The 27,794-nt window shown below is 42.9% G+C and overlaps 1 protein-coding gene across 3 annotated transcripts in view; it reads right to left on the bottom strand.

Annotated features, from left to right (window-relative positions):
* Positions 1 to 27,794, bottom strand: part of jet (jetlag) — a 91,437-nt gene that overhangs the window by 20,929 nt on the left and 42,714 nt on the right. The window contains exons 3-5 of one of the 3 annotated variants that reach the window (XM_068346367.1): positions 26,497 to 26,649; positions 25,964 to 26,059; positions 21,541 to 21,759 (exon numbers count right to left, since the gene is read on the bottom strand). In XM_068346367.1, coding sequence (XP_068202468.1) covers positions 21,541 to 21,759; positions 25,964 to 26,059; positions 26,497 to 26,649 — 468 coding nt within the window. The remainder of the gene's footprint in view (positions 1 to 21,540; positions 21,760 to 25,963; positions 26,060 to 26,496; positions 26,650 to 27,794) is intronic. The other 2 variants (XM_068346369.1, XM_068346370.1) reach the window with 2 other exon arrangements.

Raw genomic sequence — 27,794 nt, 5'->3', positions numbered from 1 at the left:
CAGCGTCCATCTCTTTACTGCTCATAGACAAAATCAAAGAGCTGACAATACAGGCCATCAAGGAAGGCTCTTCCATGCCGGCTCTCAAGGAGACGGACCCCACCTCATTGCTTATTCCGAGTACCTCTGCAACCTGGGACGACGCGTCTTCTACCTTCACAGTGGGGAAGCTAGACCCAGACTGTGCCTCTACTCTTTTTTCTGAGAAGCTCCCCAGATTACTAGAGAGTCTTCTCAAAACTGAGTTCGAGGCCCGTAATAGGCTAGCTAGGTCCCTCCACTCCATCACCTCCATAGAGTCCCTAGCATCGGTTTACCCCACGGAAACATTGTTCAGGGTTTTCACAAAGAACCTGCTTCTGTCCTACCAAGTAGACCTCCACGACTTCTGGTCGGCTCGAGTTAGCTGCAGGAAGTTCGTTCTGTCTGAGGCTTCCATCAGACATGAACCGAACAGGCTGATAGCGTCCTCCTGCTGGGGTAAGAACCTATTCCCTCAGAACGAAGTTGATAAGGTTCTTCAGGACGCTGCGAGGGCAAACCAAAATTTGCAAGTAAGGTGGGGCCAAAAGGAAGATCGAATCCCAGAAACAGACGTTCGTCAAGAGGAAGCAGAGATTTATTCCTTACAAGGCGATCCGGGGTCACTCGTCGACACAGTCTTCCTCTGCTTCGACTTCTCAGCAACCGGCTCCCCCTCAGCAAGTAGTCTACCTCACTGCTCCCCCAGGTGCACAGCCCAATCCCACTTGGATGTCCTCTCCTGCATACAACCCTACCTACGAATCCTCCGGTTCCTTTCGTGGACACCAGAGAGGAAGCTTCAGAGGTAGAGGACAGTTCCGCCAGCGAGGCGGACCTAAAGCAAGGGGTGCTCGTGGAGGGAAGGGACCTAGGTTCACTCCCTCGCAATGATGTGTTCCCGGTAGGAGGGAGACTTCATCACTTTCGAGACCATTGGACCTTCAGTCCATGGGCTCACAGCATAATATCCAAGGGCTTGGGTTGGAAATGGTCACAAGGATCTCCACCTCCACCAGTGACCTTCTTCCAGAGACCCACTCCCATCCTGAAAGAGTACACCACAGAGTTACTCAAGAAGAAAGCGATCAAACGGGTTCGATCCCTGAAATTCCAAGGCCGCCTGTTTACAGTTCCGAAGAAAGACTCGTCGGCGTTGAGAGTAGTTCTGGACTTGTCAAAACTAAACTCTTACATCCTCTGCGACAAGTTCCGTATGCTGACTATCTCTCAGGTACGGACCTTACTTCCCTGTGGGGCCGTCACCACCTCTATCCATCTTACCAACGCCTATTATCATGTGCCAGTAGCTCGAAACTTCTCTCCTTACCTAGGCTTCCGTCTCGGCAAGAAAGCCTTTGCATTCAAAGTCATGCCCTTCGGTCTCAGCATTGCTCCCAGAATATTCACGAAACTGGGAGAGACAGTGCTCGAACAACTCAGAAACCAAGGGATACAGATCATCGCCTATCTGGACGGTTGGCTCATTTGGGCTCAGTCGAACCAGGAATGCAACAGAGCTACGACGAAGGTAATTCAATTTCTCGCCAAACTGGGATTCCAAGTCAATCTCCGAAAGTCTCGCCTACAACCATCAAGCCACTTCGAATGGTTAGGCATCCGGTGGGACCTTTCAAAGCACAGGCTCTCCCTTCCTCCCAAGAAGGTAAGGGAGATAGCTTCCAAGGTCAGGAGCTTTCTCAGACACAAACAGGTTTCCAGAAGAGCTTTAGAAAGAATCCTCGGCCTTCTCCAATTTGCCTCACTAACCGATCTCCTATTAAAAGCCAAACTCAGACATCAATCGAGTTTGGAGAAAGAGAGCTACAATACCTCTGAGAGACAAGATCTCGAAGATCCCCTCTGTCTTAAAAATGAGACTACGACCATGGTCCGAACGGAGGAACCTCTCCAAATCGGTTCCTCTACAGTTTCCCTCTCCACAAGTGACAATTCATACCGACGCGTATCTGAGTGGTTGGGGAGGTTACTCCCAACATCAGATGTTTCAGGGCTCTTGGTCAACCGCCATGAAGCAGTTCCATATCAATGTTCTCGAAGCCATGGCAGTGTTCTTGACCCTGAAGAGAATCTCTCCTCCGAGGTCGACCCACATCAGAGTGGTCTCAGACAGCACAGCAGTAGTACACTGCATCAACAGAGGAGGATCCAAGTCACCCAACCTGAATCAGATCCTGGTCACTATCTTCGCCTTGGCAGCCGACAAAAACTGGTTCCTGTCAGCAACTCACCAAGCAGGAGTCCAGAATGTGATAGCAGACTCATTATCCAGGACGAAACCACTGGAATCAGAATGGTCCCTAGACATAAATTCCTTCCGGTGGATACTCAGGCTGGTCCCAGGGCTCCAGGTAGATCTATTCGCGACCCAACTCAATCACAAACTCCCCTGTTATGTGACCCCGAACCTGGACCCTCAGGCTTATGCCATGGACGCATTAACCCTGGATTGGAACCATTGGAAGAAGATCTACTTATTCCCTCCAGTGAATCTTCTACTGAAAGTCTTACACAAACTACGCTCCTTCCAAGGGGCAGTGGCTTTAGTAGCACCTCACTGGCCAAAGAGCAGTTGGTTTCCTCTCCTCCTCGAGTTGAAACTCCGTCCCTTCCGGATCCCATCCCCCAAACTGACCCAAGTAGTCCAAACTCGGACTGTGTCAGATTCCTCAAGGATAGCCAAAACCCTAACTTTGTGGATTTCATGAAGTTTGCGGCTCGTAAGGATGCGAACATTGACCCGGATAATGTCCTCTTTATAGAATCAGACAAAAGGGACTCTATGATTCGCCAATATGATTTGGCAGTTAAGAAACTAGCAGATTTCTTAAAAAATTCAGACCATACTGTTATGACTCCTAATTTAGCCATCTCCTTCTTTAGGTCCATATTTGACAAAGGCCTAGCAGCTAGCACTATAACCACCATTAAGTCAGCTTTGAAGAAGGTCTTCCAGGTTGGGTTTAACATTAACCTGGCGGATTCTTATTTCTCATCTATTCCAAAAGCATGTGCTAGGCTTCGACCTTCGGTTCGCCCACAAAAGGTCTCTTATTCTCTGAATGATGTCCTCAAACTTGCCTCAGACACGGACAACGAATCCTGCTCCTATATCGCTCTTCTTAGGAAGACTTTATTTCTAACAGCTTTGGCCTCGGGTGCTAGAATCTCAGAACTAGCAGCTCTCTCACGAAACTCGGAAAACATAGATTTCCTCCCTTCAGGTGAAGTACTTCTTTCTCCAGACAGAGCTTTCCTAGCTAAAAATGAGGACCCCCAAAATAGGTGGTCCCCTTGGAAGATTATTCCTCTTCTCCAAGATACTTCTCTATGTCCAGTCACTATTCTCAGGGCCTTTTTAGCTAGAACTGCCACCCGCTCGTCTGGCCCCTTGTTTATCAGAGAACAAGGAGGTACTATTTCCATTCAAGGTATTAGGCAACAGATCCTATACTTCATTAAACAAGCTAATCCGGGATCATTTCCCCATGCTCATGATACCCGGTCAGTAGCTGCCTCCATCAATTATTTCCAAAATATGTTATTTTCATTAGTAAAATAAATTTTTGAATATACTTACCCGATAATCATGTAGCTGTCAACTCTGTTGCCGACAGAAATCTACGGTCGGGATACGCCAGCGATCGCTATACAGGTGGGGGTGAACACAACAGCGCCATCTGTGGTCAGGTACTCCAGTACTTCTTGTCAACACCACCTCAATTTTTTCCTCGGTCCACTGGTTCTCTATGGGGAGGAAGGGTGGGTCAATTAAATCATGATTATCGGGTAAGTATATTCAAAAATTTATTTTACTAATGAAAATAACATTTTTCAATATTAATCTTACCCGATAATCATGTAGCTGATTCACACCCAGGGTGGTGGGTGGAGACCAGCATACATGTTAACAAAGAAGCTAAGTATCCCGTATTTTATTTTATTAGTTATTCAAAAATAACATAAAATAAATAAGTACCTGGTAAGGAAGACGACTTGAACCATTACTCTGCCTTTATTAAGTACGTCTTCCTTACTGAGCGTAGCGGTCCTCTTAGGATGCTGAACGACTCTTAGGTGCTGAAGTATAAAGGGCTGCAACCCATACTAAAGGACCTCATCACAACCTTTAACCTCGGCGCTTCTCAAGAAAGAATTGACCACCCGCCAAATCAACAAGGATGTGGAAGGCTTCTTAGCCGACCGTACAACCCATAAAAAGTATTCAAGAGAAAGGTTAAAAGGGTTATGGGATTATGGGAATGTAGTGGCTGAGCCCCCGCCTACTACTGCATTCGTTGCTACAAATGGTCCCAGGGTGTAGCAGTTCTCGTAAAGAGACTGGACATCTTTGAGATAGAATGATGCGAACACTGACTTGCTTCTCCAATAGGTTGCATCCATAACACTCTGCAGAGAACGGTTCTGTTTGAAGGCCACTGAAGTAGCCACAGCTCTCACTTCATGTGTCCTTACCTTCAGCAAAGCAAGGTCTTCTTCCTTCAGATGAGAATGTGCTTCCCTAATCAGGAGCCTGAATAGGTAAGAAACTGAGTTCTTAGACCTTGGAAGAGAAGGCTTCTTGATATCACACCAAAAGGCTTCTGATTGTCCTCGTAAAGGTTATGACCTTTTTAGATAGTACCTAAGAGCTCTAACTGGGCAAAGTACTCTCTCCAGTTCGTCCCCCACCAAGTTGGACAGGCTTGGGATCTCGAACGACTTAGGCCAAGGACGTGAAGGAAGCTCGTTTAGCAAAAAACCGAGCTGCAAGGAACATGTAGCCGTTTCAGATGTGAAAACTATGTTCCTGCTGAAGGCGTGGATCTCACTTACTCTTTTAGCTGTTGTCAAGCACACGAGGAAAAGAGTTTTTAAAGTGAGGTCCTAAAAGAGGCTGATTGGAGAGGTTCAAATCTTGATGACATAAGGAACCTTAGGACCACGTCTAGATTCCAGCCTGGAGTGGACAACCGACGTTCCTTTGAGGTCTCAAAAGATCTAAGGAGGTCCTGTAGATCTTCGTTGGTGGAAAGATCCAAGCCTGTGTGGCGGAAAACCGCTGCCAACATACTTCTGTAACCCTTAATCGTAGGAGCTGAAAGGGATCTTACGTTCCTTAGATGTAACAGGAAGTCAGCAATCTGGGTTACAGTGGTACTGGTTGAGGAAACTGCATTGGCCTTGTACCAGCTTCGGAAGACTTCCCCTTTAGACTGATAGACTCTGAGAGTGGATGTCCTCCTTGCTCTGGCAATCGCTCTGGCTGCCTCCTTCGAAAAGCCCCTAGCTCTTGAGAGTCTTTCGAAAGTCTGAAGGCAGTCAGATGAAGAGCGTGGAGGTTTGGGTGTACCTTCTTTATGTGAGGTAGACGTAGAAGGTCCACTACTAGAGTCAGAGTCCTGGGAATGTCGACCAGCCATTGCAGTACCTCTATGAACCATTCTCTCGCGGGCCAGAGCGGAGCCAACCAACGTCAGCTGTGTTCCTTAGCGAGAGGCGAACTTCTGAAGTACCCTGTTGACAATCTTGAACGGCGGGAATGCATACAGGTCGAGATGGGACCAATCCAGCAGAAAAGCATCCACGTGAACTGCTGCTGGGTCTGGAATCGGAGAACAATACAACGGGAGCCTCTAGGTTATCGAGGTAGCGAACAGATCTATGGTTGGCTGACCCCACAGGGCCCAAAGTCTGCTGCAAACATTCTTGTGAAGGGTCCACTCTGTGGGGATGACCTGACCCTTCCGGCTAAGGCGATCTGCCATGACATTCATATAGCCCTGAATGAACCTCGTTACCAGCGTGAGCTTTCGATCTTTTGACCAGATGAGGAGGTCCCTTGCGATCTAGAACAACTTCCACGAATGAGTCCCTCCCTGCTTGGAGATGTAAGCCAAGGCTGTGGTGTTGTCAGAATCCACCTCCACCACCTTGTTAAGCTGGAGGGACTTGAAGTTTATCAAGGCCAGATGAACCGCCAACAGCTCCTTGCAATAGATGTGAAGTGTCCTTAGCTCCTGATTCCATGTTCCCGAGCATTCCTGTCCGTCCAAAGTCGCACCCCAGCCCGTGTCTGATGCGTCAGAGAAGAGACGGCGGTCGGGTTTCTGAACAGCCAAAGGTAGACTTCCTTGAGAAGAAAGCTGTTCTTTCACCACGTGAGAGTAGACCTCCTCTCTTCGGAAACAGGAACTGAGACCGTCTCTAGTGTCATGTCCTTTATCCAGTGAGCCGCTAGATGATACTGAAGGGGGAGGAGGTGGCGTCTCCCTAACTCGATGAACAGGGCCAGCGATGAAAGTGTCCCTGTTAGACTCATCCACTACCTGACTGAGCATCGGTTCCTTCTCAGCATGCTCTGGATGCATTCTAGGGCTTAGTAGATCCTTGGGGCCGACGGAAAAGCCCGAAAAGCTCGACTCTGAAGATCCATACCCAGGTAGACAATGGTCTGGGATGGGACGAGCTGGGACTCCTCAAAATTGACCAGGAGGCCCAGTTCCTTGGTCAGATCCATAGTCCATCTGAGAATCTCCAGACAGGGACGACTTGTGGGAGCTCTTAAAAGCTAGTCGTCTGACGGAGCCGGACACAAGATCATGGTACTGCTGCACAGTCTGTGAACTGTCAACCATGGGGAAGCGAGGAAGTACAGCGACAACCCGAAGCTGTCTAGACTGTCTGGGTCGTACCGACAACTCCTTATCGGGTTGCTGAGGTTGCCGCACTGCGTCACAACAAGTCACTTCTGCTGGTTGTTGAACGTCTTCCCAGTGACACACTGACTCCGTAAACAAAAAAAAAATCCTCTAACAAGGACTAAGCTTGGACTGCATGTCTTGCAACAAAGCTCAAGGTCTATGGAAGCAGGTGTGGTAACAGACGGGGTTAGCGACTGAAGTGGAACCATTACCCTCCCTGGAAGCATGTTATGCTTAAATAAAAGTCCATAGGGGGCTAAGCAGCTAAAGACTCCTCTCCAAATGACAGAGTCCTCAAGGGAATATCAGAAGGAGGGAGAATAGCACTTTCTCATCTACAGGAACCATATCCGAGAAAAGCTAAGTTCTCTCAGTGAGGGTTTCACTGGTGCAAAAGCAGCAGACTAGAAGGCAACGTTATGAAACTGCTTGACAGTCTAGTGAATTGGCAACAACCAAAGATGTGTGACTGAGGAGCATGCGGTAAGGTATGCAGAGCATGCTGTATGTAGAGCATGCTGTAAGGTAAGCAGAGCATGTTGCATGGCGTGCGGCTTATGCTGCATGGGATGAGGCTCATGCTGCATGGGATGAGGCTCATGCTGCATGGTATGAGGCTCATGCTGCATGGGATGAGGCTCATGCTGCAAGGGATGAGGCTCATGCCGCATGCGTTGAGGAGGATACCGCATAGTATGAGGCTCCTGCCTCATGGGTTGAGGCGGTTGCCGCATAGCATGAGGCTCCTGCCTCATGGTTAGAGGAGGATGCCGCATAGCATGAGGCTCCTCATAGCATGAGACTCCTGCCTCATGGGTTGAGGAGGATGCCGCATAGCATGAGGCTCCTGCCTCATGGGTTGAGGAGGATGCCGCATAGCATGAGGCTCCTGCCTCATGGGTAGAGGAGGTTGCTGCATAGCATGAGGCTCCTGCCTCATGGGTTGAGGAGGATGCCGCATAGCATGAGGCTCCTCATAGCATGAGGTCCCTGCCTCATGGGTTGAGGAGGATGCCGCATAGCATGAGGCTCCTCAAGCATGAGGCTCCTGCCTCATGGGTTGAGGAGGATGCCGCATAGCATGAGGCTCCTGCCTCATGGTTTGAGGAGGATGCCGCATAGCATGAGGCTCCTCATAGTATGAGGCTCCTGCCTCATGGTTAAAGGAGGTTGCCGCATAGCATGAGGTTCCTGCCTCAAGAGTTGCGTCTGCCTCAAGGGTTGAGGAGGTAGCTGCGCAGAGAGAGGCTCTTGCCTCAAGAGTTGAGGCTCTTGCCTCAAGAGTTGAGGTTCTTGCCTCAAGAGTTGAGGTTCTTGCCTCAAGAGTTGAGGCTCTTGCCTCAAGAGTTGAGGCTCTTGCCTCAAGAGTTGAGGCTCTTGCCTCAAGAGTTGAGGTTCTTGCCTCAAGAGTTGAGGCTCTTGCCTCAAGAGTTGAGGCTCTTGCCTCAAGAGTTGAGGCTCTTGCCTCAAGAGTTGAGGTTCTTGCCTCAAGAGTTTAGGCTCTTGCCTCAAGAGTTGAGGCTCTTGCCTCAAGAGTTGAGGTTCTTGCCTCAAGAGTTGAGGCTCTTGCCTCAAGAGTTGAGGCGGTTGCCGCATAGCCTGAGGCTGCTGCCTCAAGGATGGTGGAGGTTGCTGCAACGCATGAGGCTGCTGCCTCAAGGATGGAGGAGGTTGCCGCAACGCATGAGGCAGGAGGAGCCTCAACATCATACGTCTGGCAGGGTGGACTGCGCAGAGGTGGAGGAGCGCTCGCAGGAGGAGGTGTGCTAACCTTCTCTGCCTGAAACTCCTGCCTCAACACCGCAAGCTGAGACTGCATTGTCTGCAGCATAGACCACTAGAGTCTAAGAAAGACAACAACAAACGGAGCTACTGTCCGTTGAGACTGAGGGTCTAAAACAGCTGGTGCGGCAACAGACGGAGTTACTGCCTGTTGCGGTAACACCTTGCCTCTCTGGGAGGTGTGCAGTTGTCGTACTGCAGCAAGTCCGAACTGACCCAGTGTTAATGGCTCCACCTAGGAGTTGGACTTGCGCGGAAGGGACCGACTTGCACTTAAAAGCTGCAAGATTGGTCCATGGTTTCTGCGAGAAACCTCTTCCGCAGACGAGGAATAAATGGGCTCTCTCGTCTTTGTGTGGGTGGGGTGATCACGTCGGCTACGTGAGTAGGTTACACCCGAAACCACGGAGGGAAACGTCTGTTCGTCGATCAAGGCCTGATGAACCCATAAGTCCTTCGACGTTACTTCTCCCCTGGGCTTGGGAGCTTGTAAGAGGTCCCAGACTAGGCGAACAACTGGCACGAACAGACGAACCCTCGAACGCAACACTGTAACACTTTGCGCTTATCACTTTATCACTTTTGATTTTCTGTTTGCACTTATTTCACTGAACTCGAAACCTTAAGTGGTTTGTACCTGAAACACGCAATTCTATCCTTCATTAAAAGTTAGTAATTGCGAAAACAGTATTACAATGTAACAGAAAAACATAATGAAAGAAAAATAATTCAGTGGCTGGAAAAGAGACTAAACACTAGATCAAATAAACTACGTTTAAAATCTCTCACCGCATAAAGCCTGGGAACAAGAATAAAACTCTAGAAACGTTTACCTTCTTCCCCTAAAGAGACTAGGGAGAAGAGCAAAAACGATAACAACGTTACCCGCTTGAACGAAACGTTTATCCTCCTCTCTCTCCCTCCGTCTCTATCTCTCTCTCTCTCTCTCTTGACTTAGAACCTGAGAGATGAGCCCAATTATATATATCGTTAAAACATATTATAGTTAAAGGAAAAAAACTGAAAGATTTCCCAAATAAAAAGTTCCTTTATTAGAATTAAAACCATTTAAGCTAAGAAAGAATGAACAAAACGCTAGAATCGGTTTACTCTTACTGCAACGTGACACCGTGAATACTCTCTCTCTATTATTAGAATTAAAACCATTTAAGCTAAGAAAGAATGAACAAAACGCTAGAATCGGTTTACTCTTACTGCAACGTGACACCGTGAATACTCTCTCTCTATCGTAACGATAGAGCGCAAGTTGAACGTTCTGAACGTCAACAACTGCAGAGACAAAACAAAACGTTAGTTCAACTTTGAAAACAGTACGAGACTATCAAAGAAATTCTTTCAAAAACATTAAAATAGCATAATATGTTAACAGGTAAAAACGAAATGACGGGCTCAATGTTAATTAACTTCGGTTCCAAGAAAAGACCGCCTACTATTAGGAAAGGTCGAATATAAACAAATATAAAAATTAATTTTAATAAGTTTATAATAAAAGGAAGTTAATCGAAGAGGCCTATAAAAGGCGGAGAGATATAAAATAAATCTATAACTTTTGTTAAGCAAAATTAAGAAAGAGAGTCTATACTCTCTTCGACACCAACACTTCCGTCTAAGGGAAGGGTCGGCCATTTAAAAGTGAAAGAAAGTTCATACTCTCTTCGTACCAAAATTAAATAAAAAATTAAATCAAATTAATTCCAAAAACTTGCTAAGCTAATGATAAAGCTTCCTGAATAGCGAAGGCTAAACTCTAGAGCAAATACATCACCAAATCGTGAGCAATAACTCCAGAATCAACAGCGTATCCATGTAGGTCTAGCCGGAGGCACGACAGAGGAAAAATTGAGGTGGTGTTGACAAGAAGTACTGGAGTACCTGACCACAGATGGCGCTGTTGTGTTCACCCCCACCTGTATAGCGATCGCTGGCGTATCCCGACCGTAGATTTCTGTCGGCAACAGAGTTGACAGCTACATGATTATCGGGTAAGATTAATATTGAAAAATGGATTTTGATGACCTTAAAAAGTACACGGGTTGGAAATCTCCTATGGTCTTCAAACGCCACTATCTAAAGAACTTACAGGCCCTTAAATACCCAACGGTTGCAGCTGGGAGCCTTATCTCTCCCCAGTGATCTCTTGTTCTTCCTTTCATCCATCTCTTTTCTTCTCCCTCCTACCCGCCACTCGCACCACGACGCCGCTTCCTTGGTGGTTCGTTAGCCCTAAGTTTATTACATGTTTAGTTAATATGATTGTAACTATTATTGTGTTTACCGTAACTTTAGTGTTGGGTTATTCTTAGCCATGTCAGTTTTGTTGCATGTTGTGCTCTGATACTCGGAGGCTTCCTTGTTATCATGTTTGTTTAGCCTTACGCTCACTAGGTCCTGTGGCTAGTTTATGATTTATGCTTACTTACCTTAATATAATAGATGGTTTTCCTTACATGGTGTTTTTTCTCTCCCCTCATTAGGTTACTAGTTATTTTTGGGCTTGGAAGGCATTCTCTGGTACATTTTCACCGGCCGCCACAGGTCGACCCAGAAAAGGGATTTTGACGAAGGAAAAATCTATTTCTGGGGAGAGACCTGTGGCGCCAGGTGAAACCCTTCCCTATTATTTTGCACGATCCCACCCTTTCCTTTCCAAGCCATCATGTCCAATACAGAAGGATGTTGTTCAGATGGCGCTCGTGTCGGGGCGTCGGTGGCGTGGCTCTGGTAGCGTAGCTGGTGCCTCTGTATCGGCCCATCCCTTTGACGAAGGAATTAGCTAAATGGAAGACAGCCTGTGAATAGTGGTTTTCACGCGCCTCTGTTTTATACACGACACCCACAAGGTGCTCACGCGAGGGTAGTAACCTCTGCATTCCATGCTTTTATCTTTCTCTGGTATAATTGGAAGGTTTATATCAGAAAAGTGTATAAGAAGGACCCTTTTCACCGGGCGCCACAGGTCTCTCCCCAGAAATAGATTTTTCCTTCGTCAAAATCCCTTTTATGTATACAAGAATAAAAAATAAAATAAAATAAAAAATAAAAGAGTATTCAATTAAAATCATAAAAGTTGAATGTCATAAAACTTAAATATTTTTCAGAAGACCTGCTTCTGAAATAAATCTAAAAATGCCACTTGCATGGTAGGACACATCATTTCCAAGAATCTTGGCAAGGATGAACCTGCCACCCTCACCTCGAGCCTCAAACAAATATCTATTCCTTAAGTTGTTATAATTGGGGCATTCGGTCAACAAATGCCTCACTGTTAGAGGTACTAAACAGTCGTCACAATACGGTTGGTGTTGGCCCTTCAGCAGAAACTCGTGTGTCAACCGAGTGTGACCAATACGGAGACAACAAAGAGACGTCTCCCATTTTCGGGGCATCATATTATACCTCCAAGGAGATATGTCATTTGCTACCTCTCTCATTTTATTGCCATCTAGGCTATCCCATTGCTGTTGCCATTTTTTGCAAACCAATTTCTTGATGTCAGGTAAGAAATTATTACAGGGAATGGGATACCTTCTTGGCAGCAACTCGGATGCAGCCTTCTTAGCCAGTGAATCTGCCTTCTCATTCCCAGACACACCTACATGTGCTGGAACCCAACAAAATTGAACTGTTATACCTCTCCGTCCAATAATAAAAAGCCATTCTAAAATCTTTAAAACTAGAGGGTTATTAGAATTAAAAACTTCTATAGCTTGAAGGACACTCCTTGCATCACTAAAAATTGTAAAATTACCCTCCTTCTCCAACGCTATTTTCTCAATAGCAGTTAATATGCCATACAGTTCGGCAGTAAATATGGAAGCGGTCAGAGGAAGTGCACCTCTACAATTAAAACCATTACTATGTACTCCAAATCCAACGCCAGCATCAGATTTGGAGCCATCAGTATAGATAAAAGTTGATCCTCTATGTTCTTTAACATTTTCATTAAAAAGAGGCCTGGCTTCTAGGTCTGACATATTCTTCTTATCTCCAATAAAATATTTACAAAAAGATATCTCTGGTAACTTCCATGGAGGCGTTGATGATACCTTGAATGGAAGTACCTTATTTCTAATTATATCCAGACTATTTAATAATCGTTTCACCCGAAAGCCATAAGGTTGAGGAGAGTTTGGGTGCAACTCAAAGTATGATGCGTGTCTTACAAGGCTTACAGTCTGAAAGGCTAGAGAGTTAGGGAGTCTTTGCAATCTAAACCAATACCGAATAATGAAAGACATTCGGTAAAGGTCTAGAGGTAACTCTCCAGCATCAACAAGGAGACTTGGGATAGGCGAGGTTTTAAAAGCTCCAGTAGACAATCTAATACCTGCATGATGTATCGAGTCTAATATTTTTAACCGGCTTGGGGTAGCTGAAGAATATATTTCACAACCATAACTAATTTTGGAAAAAATCAAGGCCTTGTATAATTTTAAAATAGTATTACGGTCTGCCCCCCATGATGTATGGGACAATACTTTTAAGATATTCAGAGCTTCAACACATTTAGCTTTTAACGCTTTTAGGTGAGAAACCCATGTAAGTCTACAGTCAAATATCAAACCTAAAAATTTGGTTTCCGATACACATGGTATCCGTTGACATTTAATGTATATAACCGGGTCTGGATGTACTCCCCGGATACGACAAAAATGGACAATGGTAGTTTTACTTGTCGAGAACCTAAATCCATTCATGTCAGCCCACTGGATAATTTTATCAATAGCGAGTTGGATTTTTCTCTCAACCATTGCCATTCTAGTGCCAGCAAATGATATTGAGAGATCATCCACAAATAATGTTGAGAGAACATCCTGGGGAATGGCTGAGGATATCCCATTAATTGCTAGTGCAAACAGGGTTACACTCAGCACACTACCCTGAGGAACTCCTTCTTCCTGGCACTTACTCTCTGATAGAGTATCCCCAACTCTCACTTGAAAAACTTTACGTGAAAGAAATGCCTGAATAAATAGTGGCAGCTCTCCTCTCAATCCGATTTCATGAATGGTTTTAAGTATACCATATCTCCATGTGGTATCATATGCCTTTTCAAGGTTAAAAAATACTGTAACATGGTGCTGTTTGGAAGCAAAGGCTTCACAAATAGAAGACTCAAGTCGTATCAACACATCAGTCGTTGAGTGCATTTTTCGGAATCCACATTGAATAGATGATAAAATACCTTTCTTTTCAAGGTACCACATCAGCCTTGCATTGACCATCTTCTCCATGATTTTACATAAACAAGATGTCAATGCTATAGGACGATAGTTTGCTGCTAAAAACTTGTCTTTACCGGGTTTTAAAAAGGCTAAAATAATGGCTAGTTCCCAAACACTTGGGTAACTATGATCCTGCCATATTCTATTAATAATGCTTAAAATAAATAGCTTTATATTAAAATGTACATGTTTAATCATTGCATATGGAATTCCATCGGGTCCAGGGGCTGTATCATTGCAATGAGCAAGTGCGGAATCAAATTCTCTTTCAGTGATAGGAGAATTATACGACTCTTCCCTTCTTGTTGCAAAATTTAAAATTTTCTTTTCTTCAGTGCTCCTATACTGGTGACCAGGGGCTCCTTCACACTTGCTGGATACATTTGAAAAATGATTAGCCAAGGCATTGCTAACTTCATTTGCTTCAGTTACATACTAGCCATTCACCTTCAACACTGGTGGTGGGTTGGGGTTGAATTTGCCAGCTATCTTTTTTACTTTCCTCCACACAGAAGATGGTGGTGTTCTACTGTTAATGGAGGAAACAAAAGACATCCATGACTGGCGCCTTGCTTCTTTCATGGCACGACGGAACTGTGCTCTACATTTCTTGTACATAATTAAATTCTCATCAGTTCTGCGTCTACGCAATCGTGTTAGAGATCTTCTTGTGGCTCTGTGGAGTGCAGTTAGTTCTGAAGACCACCACGGGACTGGTCGTCGTTTGAATAACCCTGTTGTTTTGGGAATTGAATTGACTCCTGCTGTATGAAGAGTTCCATTCAGTAGGTCTATGGCATCATCAATACTTTCAAACTGTTCTGCTCTCCCTTCGATTTCACTTAGTTCAGAAAATTTAACCCAGTCTGCCTTGTCTAGATTCCAACGTGGCGATCTTTGCAAAGGCGGACCCTTGTTGGTGTTTATAATGATTGGTGCATGATCACTAGTATGCCAATCATCTAATGTCCTCCAATCAAAATCAAGAAGGCAGTTAGAGCTTGCAACTGAAAGGTCAATGCATGACAAGGTACCTGTCTGAACATGGAAGTGTGTGGGCTCTCCTGTATTAAGGAGTCCCACATCCTCATTCTCCACAATTGATGAGATAATATTGCCCCTTGTGTTTGCTAAAATATCACCCCATAAAGGATGTCTACCATTCATATCTCCCAGTAAGAGAAATGGTTGAGGGAGTTGATGAATGACCTCTGCTAAATCATCATATAAAATATTATCATTTGGAGGCAAGTAGAGAGAGCATATTGTATATTTTCTTCCTATATCAATTTGTACAGCCACTGCCTGCAGTGTTGTACATATAGACATAGGTATTTGGGGAACATCTCGACGAACGTACATGAGACTTCCACCATGGCTTCCTGCTTGATGATTATATGGTGTTCTATAGCTAACATACTCTCGAGGACTAGGAGTGTTAGCATCAAGCATACTTTCCTGTAGACATACAATTATGGGGGAATGTTCATGAATTAGGAGCTTAAGTTCTTCAAATTTCGCCCTTAAACCCTGACAGTTCCATTGCAAAATTGAGGAGAAAACTATGGATTATTTCGGGAAGACATCTTGGATGAGGTCTTCCCATTAGCAGTTTTTAATCTAACATTATTACCTGTAGGTTTCTTCAGAGATGGTATTGTTATGTTGGGTTTTACGTTGGTGTTTTTCTTTGTATCTTTTTTATATATTTGTTGAGGGGGATGGTGGACCTCAACTTGAATTTCTGATCTATTTAAATTGTCTTCTGGTTGATCGCCAACATCAACAAACAAAACATCATATTTATTTGATGTCATAATTCTAGTATTTCTTATGGAAGGGGGTGAGAGAGATGGAGGTCTCTCTCTTTTACGATTAATAGGTTGCGAGTTACCAGGTTTTTGTACCTTCACCACTACAGGTACACCTGATAACTTGGTGTCAGGTGGAATCTCCATTAAATCAGGCAAGGATATGGCCTGGGAGAGGTTAGTACTATCCTTTGTAATGGGGGACAAAGGTTTGATAGTGGTGGGCAATGTCTTTTTGTTGATACTCAATGATAAATCTTTAGGAGGAGATGTTCTTGTCTTATGCAGCACTTTATCAATAGATGGTGAATTCCTTTTTCGAGAACTACCTACAGTAGTAGGTGGGTGAGATGATTCCCGAGGAACTTTTTCTCCTGTTTTTAATGTCTTTGCATAAGTATTAGATTTATTTAATAATCTCTTGGCATGCCCCACGCTTACATGTTCAATAATTGATTTATTGAGGGCAGCCTCTTCTAACTTATAAAACTGGCAGCTCCTATCATTAGATTTATGATTAGAGTTGCAGTTTAAGCACCTTGCCTCAAGTGTACAATCCCCATGGTAAATATTGGAGCAAGTATTACAAATTTTTTCATTATTGCAAACTTTGGAAGGATGTCCAAATTTAAAGCAATTATAACATTGCAGTGGCTTCTGCTTAAAAGGTTGAACTCTGATCCTTTCGTTTTCTATGTCTATTTGGAAAGGTACATCCGCATCCTGGAAAGTAAGAACAATCATTGATGTTCCAGGTACTTTATGTACTTTCCACACTGATAGAGGACACATAGCCAATTTCTCCTCTTCAGTAAATTCATACAGATCCCTATTAAAAACCACTCCCCTTCCATAGCTAAAGTTTAGATGGGGTTTGATGTCCAATTTTATATCATCATTTACTGTCTTCAAATTGGACAGTATAACAGACTGTGTGTATGACTTGGCCTTTATCAAGTAACTTTTCTTCCCGAATCGAGATATATCTCCAGGTGCGATCGTACCTACCTTCCTCTGAAGAAATTTGCAGATCTTGAAATAATTTTCCGTACCTCCTATAGATTGAGCAAGAAGCCACATTAGTGGTTTTGGCTTTCTTTGGGATGGCATATCTGCCTCTATATCTTTATCAGCCCAGTCTGCTGGTCTGTAGACATCCAGATCTTTAGGTGCCCCATCACACAGAGCACCCTTAACACTCATATTACCTACTTTAATATCAACAATATTACGGCTTGCATTAAATGCTTCCTCATGACAATTGAATGATAACCAAGATTCCCAATTATCATCTTGAAGTTTCATTCTAATTTCTTTTATTGATCCGTAACACTCAAATATTTTATGTAGCACATCATAATTAGCTTCTAAAGGGATTTGGGTAACGTGCAGGACATTCAGTTTTCCTGTGTTGCCCAAATTACCCTTTTTCCGAATGTTTAAAGAACAGTCCTTTTTAGTTCCTACGTCGTCAACAGAGTTTTCTTTAAATTAATTGCCAGAGGTCGTCAACAGTGCCGGGGGCGAGTCAGCATATCCAGGGGAGGTGGGGTCATTGTCACAAGAATCCATCAGAATAAAGAAAAGAGAAGAGTGATTTTTTGAATAGTTTGATTTACCTGCTTGAGAACATTAAGGCATCACATGTTGGGAAGGAAATTTGCACTCTCCACTACCGGCACAGTGAGAGTATACTTCCCAGATGGTCCACTCCATACCCTACCCGAAGGATAGCATCAAAACAGATACTGTATAGAGGCACAGGTGTAAGCTGAACCCGCCTGTTAGGACTGAGACCAAGAAACTATGGAATCATCCTCCTCATATCTGTAATGACGGGCTTCCGGCCAAAAGCCGAGAGTCCTACCCCAAGCATTGGATCCCCCTGGATTCCGAAGACCCAACACTTGAGAATAGTTCCGCCAAAAAGGTCCAAACCATCTTCGGGATGCTTGAGATCATCCAATACTCTCACATATAGCTTTGAGCACAAACACCTCCCAACCGTGACCCCTTTCCCATTCATCAAAGCAGGCAGCAATACCGGATGTAGAAACATCCGCCCAAGTGGCAATAACAGATGTAGAAACATCCATGCCATAGAGAGGAAAAAAAACAAAAAACAACATACATATATATGTAAAAAAAACACATACATATGGAAAATTTTACTCATAGGGTTGGGACAGCATCATGAAAGAAAGTTTATAATATTAGGAGAAGGTTGAAGCAATATAAAGAGGAAGAAAAAGATAAGAAAGAGAGAAATTTAGATTCGAACTGGGGGAGTAATTTCCCCAAGTTCGAGAGCCCTCTTGCCCGTCACCAAGTTTCAGCACGGGAGTGAAATGCCGTGCTGAAGCTCAATGACTTCATCAAGGCATTCTCTCATTAAGAGGGCTGTCATGAGAACCCGCGGGATCAACATGACTAGAGTCCGAAGACTCATGATCACGCCCAGCCCGAAGGGTGATCGTCACGAGACCCCGAAGGGTCAACGTGAAGAGAACTAGCAGGTTCAAAAAGACGTCTCCTCACACCAGGAGGAGGAGAATGCCCGGGGTGGAGAGGGGTTACCCACCCCTCCACTCTACGAACCTCTGGAGAGGAACGTACAACAGACTCCGCCCGAGGGGGAGACTGAACAAGATCGACAGATAAATCCTCAGCAGAGGATTAAAGTTCACCCGAAGGAGAACTACGCTTATAACAAGGTTCTCTTTCCGCCCCTGGAGGAGAACCTAAAGCGTAAGGAGATTACCGATGCACAGAGGCAACCTTCTCTCGCGAACAAGAGATATGTTCCCCCGAGGGGGAAGCTCGCCTTGGAGAGAGCCCTGCCACCGCCCCCTGGTAGGTTAGCTAACTCCTAGGCGTTGGAACCAGACCCAAGGTTTGGCAAGGAACAGGTGCTCCTTGGAGGAAGAGAAGGAGCCGACTCACTGGGGGAGGCGTAATCCTCGTCTATCCCCCAGGGTTGACCTGGAGTCACAAGCCCTGCGCTACTGCTCGACCGTACCTCGGAAGAGCCTGGTTGAGGATTAGCTTCGGGCAGAGATTTGGGCATAGAAGAAGCAGAAGCCCGCGATTTCTTCGATTTCGAGGAAGACCCCGAAAGTGAAGATTCGCGTTTAGACTTCTTCTTCTTACGCGCAAACCTCTCTCACTGGGAGGCAGGCCACTCCCTACACTCGGAACAGGTGTTGTCCCGCGAACACCGAGTTCCCTGGCAAGCCGGGCATAAAAGATGTGGGTCTGTCTCCAAGGACGACATGAAGGTGCCGCAGCGGCGGCCCTCAATCCCAGGACATGTCTGCATAGCGGGACAAACACACACAAAAGAAAAAGGAAAAGCAATAAAGCCAAGGCAGGTTGTTAACGGGAGAGAGAGACGGCACGTCTACACTCTACCGAGCCAAAAGTTAAAGTGGTTACTCAACCGACAGGTGTGTGAGCGGGGTAGCTAGTCTACCCCAACCCCCTCCCGCTAACTAGCGGATGGGGTAATTATCCCTCGCTAAAATTGTCTTGGATGGTTTTCAGCGTTGCCGAAAGTAATACTGTACCCTAATAAATAGCGAAGGTTTGTATCTGTGTCGGAACAAAGTAAGGTTAAAAGATGTACAAGAAGGAAAGGTGGTGCGAGGTTGAATGTCATGTTGATTGGAGAGCTACTTGAGGAGGTGGATCAGTTTAAGTACTTGGGGTCTGTTGTTGCAGCAAATGGTGGAGTGGAAGCAGATGTACGTCAGGGAGTGAATGAAGGATGCAAAGTGATGGGGACAGTTAAGGGAGTAGTAAAAAATAGAGGGTTGGGCATGAATGTAAAAAGAGTTCTGTATGAGAAAGTGATTGTACCAACTGTGATGTATGGATCGGAGTTGTGGGGAATGAAAGTGACGCAGAGACAAAAGTTGAATGTGTTTGAGATGAAGTGTCTAAGGAGTATGGCTGGTGTATCTCGAGTAGATAGGGTTAAGAACAAAGTAGTGAGGGTGAGAACAGGTGTAAGAAATGAGTTAGCAGCTAGAGTGGATATGAATGTGTTGAGGTGGTTTGGCCATGTTGCGAGAATGGAAAATGGCTGTCTGCTAAAGAAGGTGATGAATACAAGAGATGATGGGAGAAGTACAAGAGGAAGGCCAAGGTTTGGGTGGATGGATGGAATGAAGAAAGCTCTGGGTGATAGGAGGATAGATGTGAAAGAGGCAAGAGAGTGTGCTAAAAATAAGAATGAATGGCAAGCGATTGTGACGCAGTTCCGGTAGGCCCTGCTGCTTCCTCCGGTGCCTTGGATGACTGCGGAGGGAGCAGCAGCAGGGGATTCAGCGTTATGAAACTTCATCTGTGGTGGATAACGGGGGGAGGGTGGGCTGTGGCACCCTAGCAGTACCAGCCGAACTCGGTTGAGTCCCTTGTCAGGCTGGGAGGAACGTAGAGAGGAGAGGTCTCATTTTTTGTTTCATTTGTTTGATGTCGGTTACCCTCCAAAATTAGGGGAAGGGGCTTGGTATATGTATGTATGTATGATGAAGCAAAAAATTAGCAGTAAATTCTTACGTAGACCATATCTCTCAGCGTTATCACAGCACTTAATACCCACTAAAATTCTAAAACAATTAAGTTTCTTTTAGATAAAGTCTTGCAAAAAAAAACTATATTAACCATTGAGTCACTGTCATCACACCTTTCCATATTTTCCACACAAATAGATGTAGCTTAACTACCCCTTTGTGAATCTAAACCTTCAAGTCCTACCTCTGACTTGAATCCAACTCACAGTGTGACCTTGTCACTGAACCCTTAACTAGAAATAAAATGACAATTGAGGAAATGTGACCTTTGAAAGTCCCAACTCATAATCCAACTTAGAACTTTTGCACTTAATATATTAAGACTTGTCATCATACAAATTTACAGCTCTCTGACAAATTACTGCCCTTTCTCCCCAAAAAGGGATGCCGAACATGATCTCCAGAAGTTATTTCTCATGTACATTTCTGGCAACAATTGTAAACTATAATAAGGAAAGACATCTTAAAATGCAGTATGCAAACAATCTAAGAGCGTGTCCGATAGTTGCCGGATTGGCAGAAAAACTGGAATCTATATTTCCTGCGGCAACAACCTGTCTTTCCTACCACTTACAGTCGAGGGCTCTGTTTCTTTGTTAAGAGCGTTTTTTGTTTGAAGCTAAAGAAAAGGTGAAAATCTTTAAAAAAATTTAATAACATGGGTAAGTGTCGAATAAACTGGGCTTCTGGAGAAAAAGCAACATGAACATTAGTGAAAATTTATAGAAATAATACTATAGACAATATATTCTAACAATTCTAAATTTTCAAATTATCCAAACTAATTTCAGTTTCTGAAAATGTCTTAATTTGCACTAAACCAAATATCCCCTCTACATTACATATTGCTTGCCAATCTATCTTTCAAAACTGTACATTTCTTGAGAAAAGTAAAGGTATTCAACTGTATTATACAAATTGTGAAACTAAGCAATTAAATTATAGCCCAGACTCAACTTTACTCCAGTTGCCTAGGCCAGTTATTTTTAGGTTTTAGAAGCTTCAAGTCATTTTCATTAGCAATTTGCAAAAATACATCTTACGACCCATTTTTTTAACGCAGATATTTATGGTAACCAATGTCACATGGGCAGACCAGTATTCTCCTTCTCCTCACCTGAAGCCAAAGGACTCATCTTCCCATACCCCTTGAAAAAATCAGGTGCACATGCACAAACAACCAAGAAAAGTATTTATCTTTCCTTCTTAGAAGAAAAAGTTGATGCACCAACAGGCTATGCAAGAGTAAGTTACTTTGTGATTAGAGTATTGTACTGTATATTTTTTACGGCTTTGAATATGTTTTATGGCTATAATATAATTTTCCTGGCTGAAGTTAATACCATTAGAAAATTGAGAAAAATCAATTCACATTACGTACCTGCTTGATGCCATCTTCACTAACAAGCCAACAATGGGATACATCCAGAACCTCAAGTTCTTGGCAGCTGTGAGCCAGGAAGTATAAACTATTGTCCGAAACTGTTCCTACTTTAGATAATCTAACTTCCTTCAGACCACGGAACTTAAGGAAGAAATTCTTGAGAGTTTCATCATCAGCATCCCAACATGCCCTGGCATCAATTTTTTGTAGACCTGCCTGAAGAAAACATTAAGTATTTTTACTACTATAAAATAAAATTTTAATATTGTAGAGAAATTTTGAACCATTCAATATGAACCATTTATGTTTGACTCATCAAGATTATTGAAGGGAAAACAACTGAACTAAACCCTTACAGCACCAGCAAATAAATCAATTAATTAACAAATTCAAAAAATATGTTCCCTAGTAACTAAAATTTGGAGCAATTTATGAATGAGCATAGATGGGAACTGACACACACCCAGTCAGAAATATTACAGCACATATCTTTCTTAACTCTCTGGGAACATGATGGTGCGTCATCCAATCATGTAGCTATAGACAATTTATTTAGCCCTCTAATGTAATTTTCAGTTTGTCTTGCTGTTTGCTTGTTTTTTTAGTTGTTACGAAATGTAGCATAAGTAGGTTGATACATGATGTCATTGCTCACTGTAAAAATGTTATCAAGTCTTGAGCCTGATAGTATTTAAAGGATATAGCAAACTCTGTCAGTTGTCTACTTCAATTGAAAGTAATCACCAAACATCAACAGGAAAGAGTCTTGGAATTGCTGCAGATTGGAGCCGTGACAGACCCAATTCTAAAAGCAAGACTCAAAGATGACAACAGAGTCTGGAGAAGAAAGGCTTCAAATACTCGGAAAGATCTTCGCCACAAAATCCCGACTTTACTGCGCAAACCGCTCAAGCCATGGTCCACTGACAAGAGCTAGTCGATTCACGTCCCTGTACAGTATCCTCCTTCCGTGACAATCCACACGGACAACTCAGAACAGGGTTGGGGGGGGGGGACATTCCCCTTCCAAGAGGATACAGGATCAGTGGTCTGCCACTTTTCAGAAATTCCATATCAACATTCTGGAAGCCATGGCAGTGTTTCTGATTCTGAAGAGACTGAACCCAAAGAAAAAATCACATCAAATGAGTTCTCGACAGCAAGACAATAGTTCACTGCATCAATAGACAGGGCTCCAGGTCTCCTCAGATCAACCACATGATTTTAGCCATTCTCACTTTGGCAAAGCGGGGAAATTGCCATCTCTCAGCGGTTCACTCAGAAGGGATTCGCAATGTAACAGTAGACGCCCTATCAAGATCCAAGTCTCTGGAAATAAAATGGTCTTTAGACAAAAAATCATTGTTTCATCCTGGAGCAAGTCCCAGAACTGCAAATAGATCTCTTTGCGACGAGCTTCAACAAGAAGCTTCCCCGATATGTAGCACAGAACTTAGATCCGGAAGCGGCAGGGACAGATGCGATATCACTGGATTGGAACCAGTGGTCTCACATTTACCTCTTTCCACCGCTCAACCTCTTTATGAAAGTCCTGAACAAACTACGGACTTTCAAAGGGACAGCACCACTATTAGCTCTAAATTGGCCCAAGAGCAATTGGTACCCCCTTGTTCTGGTACTCAAACCTCGCCAGATCCCTCTACAGTCTCCATTGCTGTCCCAGGATGTTCAACAGAAGACTCTTCGCTTCCTCCAGGACAACAAAAAACCTTCAGCTCATGATTTTCTTGCTCTAGCAGCTAAAAGAAAGTTAGGAGTTGCGAAGGAGAGGATTGATTTTATAGAAGAATACAAGACTGCTACTACAAAAAGACAATACTTGTCTTCTTTGAAAAAATGGGTGGAATTTGTTAAGGTACATCAGCCCTCTTCCATTACTATGGACTTCTGTATTTCATTCTTCATTTCACTACACGAACAAGGTTTGGCCTCGACAACTATTGCCTCATGTAAATCGGCACTAACTAGTCATATCGCTTTCACTTTTGATATGTAACTCAATAACCAACGATTCAATAAGATCCTAAAGGCTTGTGCTAAATTGAAACAAAATGCTCTCCCAAGGCCATCTCATGGTCGCTGGATGAAGTCTTACACTTCGCCTCTCAATAGATAACGACATTACCTCGTCGATCTTTTTGCTTGCTATGGCTTCTGGTGCTAGAGTCAGCAAGATTGTGGCACTTTCAAGGGATGATGGCCACATTGAATTCTCAAATCAGGGGAAGTAAATCTTTACCCAGATCCTACATTCCTGGCTAAAAATGAACTTCCCACAAAATGTTGGGGAGCCTTGGAAGATCGTTCCACTAAAGGAAGATCCTTCTCTGTTCCCTGTGGAATGCATTAAGGCCTGCCTGTTAAAGAGGGGGGGGGGGGCCTTTACAGGTGGACAACTTTTTAAAGGGGCAACTGCAGGATCTAATCTCTTTTTGAAACAGCAAGGTCTAAACTCACCTATTTTATCAGAAGGGCTGACCCCGATAGTATGCCATCGGGTCACAACCCTAGGAAGGTTGCCTATTCCTTAAACTACTTCTAGTATATGTCCTTTGAAGACTTACAAGCTTGCACAGGATGGAAATCTTCAAGAGTATTTTTCAAACATTACTTGCATCAATTGGAAGAGATTAAATACTTTGTGGTGGCCACTGGTAGTGTGATTAAACCAGCTTCTTAGTGTTGTGCATGGACTCTTATCCATCCATATACCAAGGCACTTCCCCAAATTTTGGGGGGTAGCCGACATCAACAAATGAAACAAAAACAAAAAGGGGACCTCTACTCTCTACGTTCCTCCCAGCCTGACAAGGGACTCAACCGAGTTCAGCTGATACTGCTATTATGGACTGTACAATTGGGACTTTTCCAGTTCACATAATGCATGTGGAATAATATTCTTATTTGCAGTGTGTTAAACTATATATATACTATATAGTGGAGTCAAAGGTGATATTCTTCTATCATATGAAACGTTATTATGTTACTCTATTACATAATTCTGGGGTGAAAACTTCTGTTTTCTACACAAATTAAATGTACATAGTGTTGCACCAATTATTGTTCCATTTATGAATTTTTGGAAATAATAAAAGATTATAGTTCTTTTTGCATTTCCTTTATATGGACCTACTGTACCCAAATAAAAAAGCTGTGTACCTCAATTTCTAACCCTTCTTTTTACTGACTTCTGTCTGATATATCACCTTGAACAAAAATTTTCTTCACAGTGAGTGGGATTTTGCAGATAATTATTTTGATCCAATGCAGTTTACAAAAAACTCAAATATGCTGTTCATAGCCTTCGGCTGTATGTGTAAACACACCTATTTGTGACACACTATTTATAGATGAATTTTTGTCCTTCTATAATTAGTGAAATGTTTAAGAACTCAAATGAGTTAAAAACTCCAATTGGCCATAAATGAGAATGTTAATCCTCTGGTACACTTCCATCAGGACGACATGGCTTGAGCACAATAAAGTGATTTTGACAAAGGAAAAATCTATTTTTGGGTGAGAAAGCCACGTAGTCCTGATGGATCCGCCCGCTACTTTTCATCCCCTCCCACTTCTCAGTGTGAGGCCTCACATCATGTGATGGCTGCTGCTGGAATGGCAAACCAGTGAACATGTTACCAGCACACTGGGATCAGAGTTGTAACGGCTCTCTCTCTCTCCCACGTATCCAATCCTATCCCATATCCTTTGAGAAAGGATTAACTCTAGTCGGGGAAGGATAGCCGTGGCTTGTTTTAAACATGTCTCTATTTCATACACAATATAATTATCAGAGAGAGAGAGAGAGAGAGAGAGAGAGAGAGAGAGAGAGAGAGAGAGAGAGAGAGAGAGAGAGACTTGCTCTTTATTATATAGGGGAGATAATTAATTTTTCAAGAATCATATTTCTTAGCATTATCAAGGACATTCCTTTCACTGTTACAATCTTGTGTATGCTGAAAATATTTCTCATCTTTTCATAATTTTGTGCTAATGAGGTGTTTATTTAGTTAGTGGTTAAATAATTTTCATTACTATACTGTTAATAATGTTAGTTAACAGTCCATGAAACTTTGTACCTTGTTTTTATTATCTAATAACTATTGGTATTTCTAATGTTATAACTTTGTCAGGTTTTTACTCCTATTTCCTAGCAGATAATTTTTGTGCAAAAGGAGCAATGCTCATGGTACCGTACAGTATTACAGTACTCAGCTAATGGTGCTAACTCATCCTTTATTATTGTACAGCTTGAGATACATTTTGTAATTACTCTGAAGTACAGTACCACAAAAGTCTACATTATTACCGTATATATATATATATAACTAAAGAAAAAAGGCAACAGTGCAGTTAAAAGTAGTACAGTTTGATTAAAAACCCAATATATTTATATTACCAAGTGTAAAGTGATGACCTGCCATCCACCTCTCGTTAGCCAAGGTAGATCAGCAAGATAGAGGCTGGTGAGCTTCTTGCAGTTCACAACAGCACTCTGTATGCATGGCAAAAAATTAATTCTGTGTCAGCAAAAGATGCGTAAACATGTTGTACAGTACATTATAATTGAAATATTAATACATATTAAAATCATTAAGGTCACAAAACTAAATTTATTTTAATTATCTATTCAACTGGTCATTATCAACTGAATACTGTACCTCTGTACTATTTGACTTGGAAACTGAAGCCTTATTGGGGTTACCTCTTGATAATCAAAGCCATTTTTTGAGTTTTACTACTTAAAACATTATAGAAAGCTGAAAATAACGTGGAAATGTTGGAATGACAAATTTTCCAAACATATCTATAGTGTAGTCTTGTCAAATACCATTTGAATATTCTGGTACATGAATAGGGACTGGAAAATTAATTTGGCAACCTATCTATCAGTTATAATTATATATGATACTCAATACTGAATCCCTTTACCTGCAAAGCTGCCCCAGAAAGACCTTCACAACCACTAAGGTTTATCGAGAGAAGATGAGGGTTGTTATTGAAGAGTTGTATTAGTGAAACATCAACTATCCAATTACAGGAGGCAACAGATATCCAGCGCAAGCACTTACACGGTGAAGTAAGCTGTCAACAAAAAGAGACACAAGTAATGACTAGGGAAGACCAATATAGTAAATGCCAAGCTCGTGTCGTGCAATGAATAGAACCAATCCTGAACCACCAGCTAACCTAGCAAATGCCAATAAGATCAAAACAGATATAAAATACTCTACATAACTTTCTTTTACAAGTACTGTACTTTTATGCAAATGACATAATTATCCAAACACTATTATCTATGCATTTTACATATGGCAAGTAAGTTTTACTCTTCAAAAAGACATCAATGACAATCACATGAAACTCAAATTGAAAAAATTGAAAAATTAATTTGCATTTTTCTTAATAATATAAACCTGAGGCCTTTAATAGCAGTATAATTTTAGCAAAGCAGGAAACTCTGTTGTTAAAATTCATAACGAGGTATCAGTAGTTAATGGCGGGTAGCTGAGAAGCCAATTTGACCTTCTCCATCTCCTCACTTTGAGAACAAAGACAGTGAAGGGAAGACCGGAAAGTCGTAGTAATTTCCATGCGCATTTACTCTTGTTAGTAGGGCGTGTTGGCACCATATGGCGTTGATTAGCCTGGTCTTTTGTTTACATAAGGATTTGCGAATAAAAGACCAATTAATATGAATTACGTTTGTCACAACACCTAAATACAGTAATGATAAATACAGATATGATTTTAGACATGCATATTTTGTAGAAAAACAGTACCTACAGGTCTTGAATTCCATATTTAGTTGTGATACATCCGTAGTTTTTAGTGAATTTTAGCTGGGCGCGTTGGCAACAGATGGCGCTGATCTGAGAGCTAAAGCACACAAGTTTTCTGTAAAAGAGCTTTCTGGACTTCCCTTTACTGTCTTTGCTTTGGGAAGTAACTGATAATCTGGATGATTTACATACTTGACTCTGAGGACACTTAAGATGCTCTGAAACCTGTTAACCATTTTGGGCAGGTATATAAAGATCTCCAGGAATATATAGCAGTGGCTACATCAGTCCTTTTGTCCTCTTTTCTTTTCCCCCTTCCTTGGGGTGTAGCAGTTGAGTCGTTATGCTCTTGAAACAGACTTTGATCCAGGTAAGCTACCATACCGAGCAACTGCTCTACTTAGTTAAAAATAGACATGTATTTTTCCTTCCTCCTGAGGGGAGGAT

This window comes from Palaemon carinicauda, chromosome 22 (genome assembly GCF_036898095.1).
Source record: "Palaemon carinicauda isolate YSFRI2023 chromosome 22, ASM3689809v2, whole genome shotgun sequence".
Taxonomy (NCBI): Eukaryota; Metazoa; Arthropoda; class Malacostraca; order Decapoda; family Palaemonidae; genus Palaemon; species Palaemon carinicauda.
Note: the sequence above shows the minus strand (reverse complement) of the source record. Positions and strands in the feature narration are given on the sequence as shown.